The 2,124-nt window shown below is 56.5% G+C and overlaps 1 protein-coding gene across 1 annotated transcript; it reads right to left on the reverse strand.

Annotated features, from left to right (window-relative positions):
- Nucleotides 1-480: 480 nt before the first annotated feature.
- Nucleotides 481-2,020, reverse strand: PPTG_19665 (hypothetical protein; the record flags this gene model as incomplete). The annotated part of the gene is made up of 5 exons (XM_008918147.1): nucleotides 481-740; nucleotides 805-933; nucleotides 1,024-1,102; nucleotides 1,200-1,715; nucleotides 1,770-2,020. Coding segments are annotated over 5 exons (1,233 nt in total), but the record flags the coding sequence as incomplete, so codon positions are not given.
- Nucleotides 2,021-2,124: the final 104 nt, after the last annotated feature.

A 2,124-nucleotide genomic window follows, 5' to 3' on the forward strand; every position in this document is an offset into this window, starting at 1 on the left:
GAATCTGGGCAGTGGCGGCCAGCTCTTTGCAGTGTGACCCACATCATTCCCCGAAAGCACCCCCGCCAACCGAGCATGCCCCCGAGGGTGAGCTGGAGAGAGATCGCCGTAGATGTAGACACCTTTGGAGCCGAGGTGGTGGTCGCGAAGCTGAAGTCCTTTGGCATCGATAAGAGAAAGCGGGGCAAGGTGTCAGTTCTTTCTGATCTCGGACGTCTGCGGACGATAGGTGCGAGCTTCGAGTGATTCTGTGCGCACGGATCCCGAGTTGGCGCGGTTCCAGGTCGTAAACAGCTTCCTTTCCTTCTTCCTATGCATACGCACGTGAGCATATAAACGTCTTCACGCTCCTTCTCCTGGAAGACGTCACCTACAGCACTCACAAAGCACGATATATTTTCGCTCGGTGTTGCCAACTAGAGAACGCTAGATAGAGAGAATTGCATACGCTAGAGGAGATACGCCGATCTTTGACCTTACTCGCCGTCACTGCTTTCTTCAATTCCGCTCGGCTCCTTCGAGCAGCGATCGCAGTCGCACTTGAACCACCGCTCGCTGCCGTAGTGCACGGTGATCGGTGCGCCTGGCTGAACGCCCTTGATCATCTTCACGAACATCCGGACGCGAGAGCGCGTCTGCTGCTCCACAAAGGCAGCGTTCGGCTCGCAGGAGTGAGAGATCAAGCTCGTAATCGATCCACATCGCTGGGCGTCGACGTAGAGGTAGTTATTTTTGATGGACTTGGTGTTGTACAGCAGGGTGAACCCCGAGTTTGTCTTCACCGCCACAGGCGGTTACTCCTACACGGTACTCTCCCAGCACGTCTCCGACATCGAGAGCCGTGGTCGTGTACACGCCAAGGCCCACACGGCCCGTATCGAACAGCTTCAACGAGCTTAGTGTGCGAGGTGCGTTGCTGCAAAAGGCGCCCAGCTTGTATTATTTGGGTGTGCAGAAGGACGTCAAAGCTACATTAGTGCAGGCATCCCAAAAGCAGTCACCGAAGCACTTACACTGGTCGACGCTTCCAATATCTGGAAACTTAACGCCGTTGTGCTTGCACGTGGTGATCTTCTCGATCTCCGGTGGCCATGCTACAGTCCTGCACAATGTAAAATTGCTTATACGCAGGATCGGAATACGTAGACCTCTTGGCGCGCAGGATCGCCAACTGCAGCTTAACCTCAGGGCTGTTCTACAGTTCGTTAAACTTCACCGCCTTGACCGTCATCTCGTGGCATATCTTGGAGCCGCTCCTCGTCACCGCACATCTTGCCAGGTGTCTGCGTTTTCGAGATCTTGGAACTAGCCACTGTTCCCTCTTCTTCTTTGCTTGGTGGCGGATCTTGTCGCGGGCATGTCGGTTAGGTATCGCCTGGACGTAGTCAGCAGCGTCGGAATCGGACAGCATGCCGCTGCTCTCCCCGGTAGAGACTAGGTCAATTATCTCTCTCAGTCCAGATTCTCCCTCACTTGGAAAAGATGCATCCAACTCCGTAGACCCTCCAGCATGGACTGAATCCGTAGTAGTTACTCGCGGTGGGGTGCTGGGCGGTACCACGGGCTCTTGGTATGTGAGCGAGTTAGGAGAGCTGCTCGCACTGCTGTGTGGCGTTTTCGGCACAATCTCCTCCAGTACATGTTCACCTTCTTCACAAACGGCCTCGTATGCCGCTACGACTGCTGCTTGCAGGGAACTATTCAGCGCGCTGGCCCTTGTCGGAGCCAAAAAATAGTTCCTGCAACCAACTCAACCGTCCGGAGCTTACGCCACTTGGTCTCCCCGGGTGGGGGTGCCGAAACAGTCTGCCATTCTCTTGAGCATCATGCCCCTCGGGATCGGCTCCCCCGTGTTTACCGCCACGGGGAAGTCAACGTCGGCACCGCCGTCAGCACGAGTGACGACGGCGCGGCGATACCCTCTGCGGTCGCCACAGACGTAGGCGCGGTAGAAATACTCGACCGTATCCCCAGCGTGGAGTGCCTCCGGCGGCAGCTCCAACGCGCTGAGGCCCGACATGGTCCTGGGATGAGTGCTGGACGCACGAGCAGCGCTTGGTCGGCGCCCCTGATATAGCAGCAAGAATGGAAGATTCTGGAGTGCGCAACCATCATGCCGCAGGA

Source organism: Phytophthora parasitica (genome assembly GCF_000247585.1).
Source record: "Phytophthora parasitica INRA-310 unplaced genomic scaffold supercont2.147, whole genome shotgun sequence".
Lineage (NCBI taxonomy): Eukaryota > Oomycota > Peronosporomycetes > Peronosporales > Peronosporaceae > Phytophthora > Phytophthora nicotianae.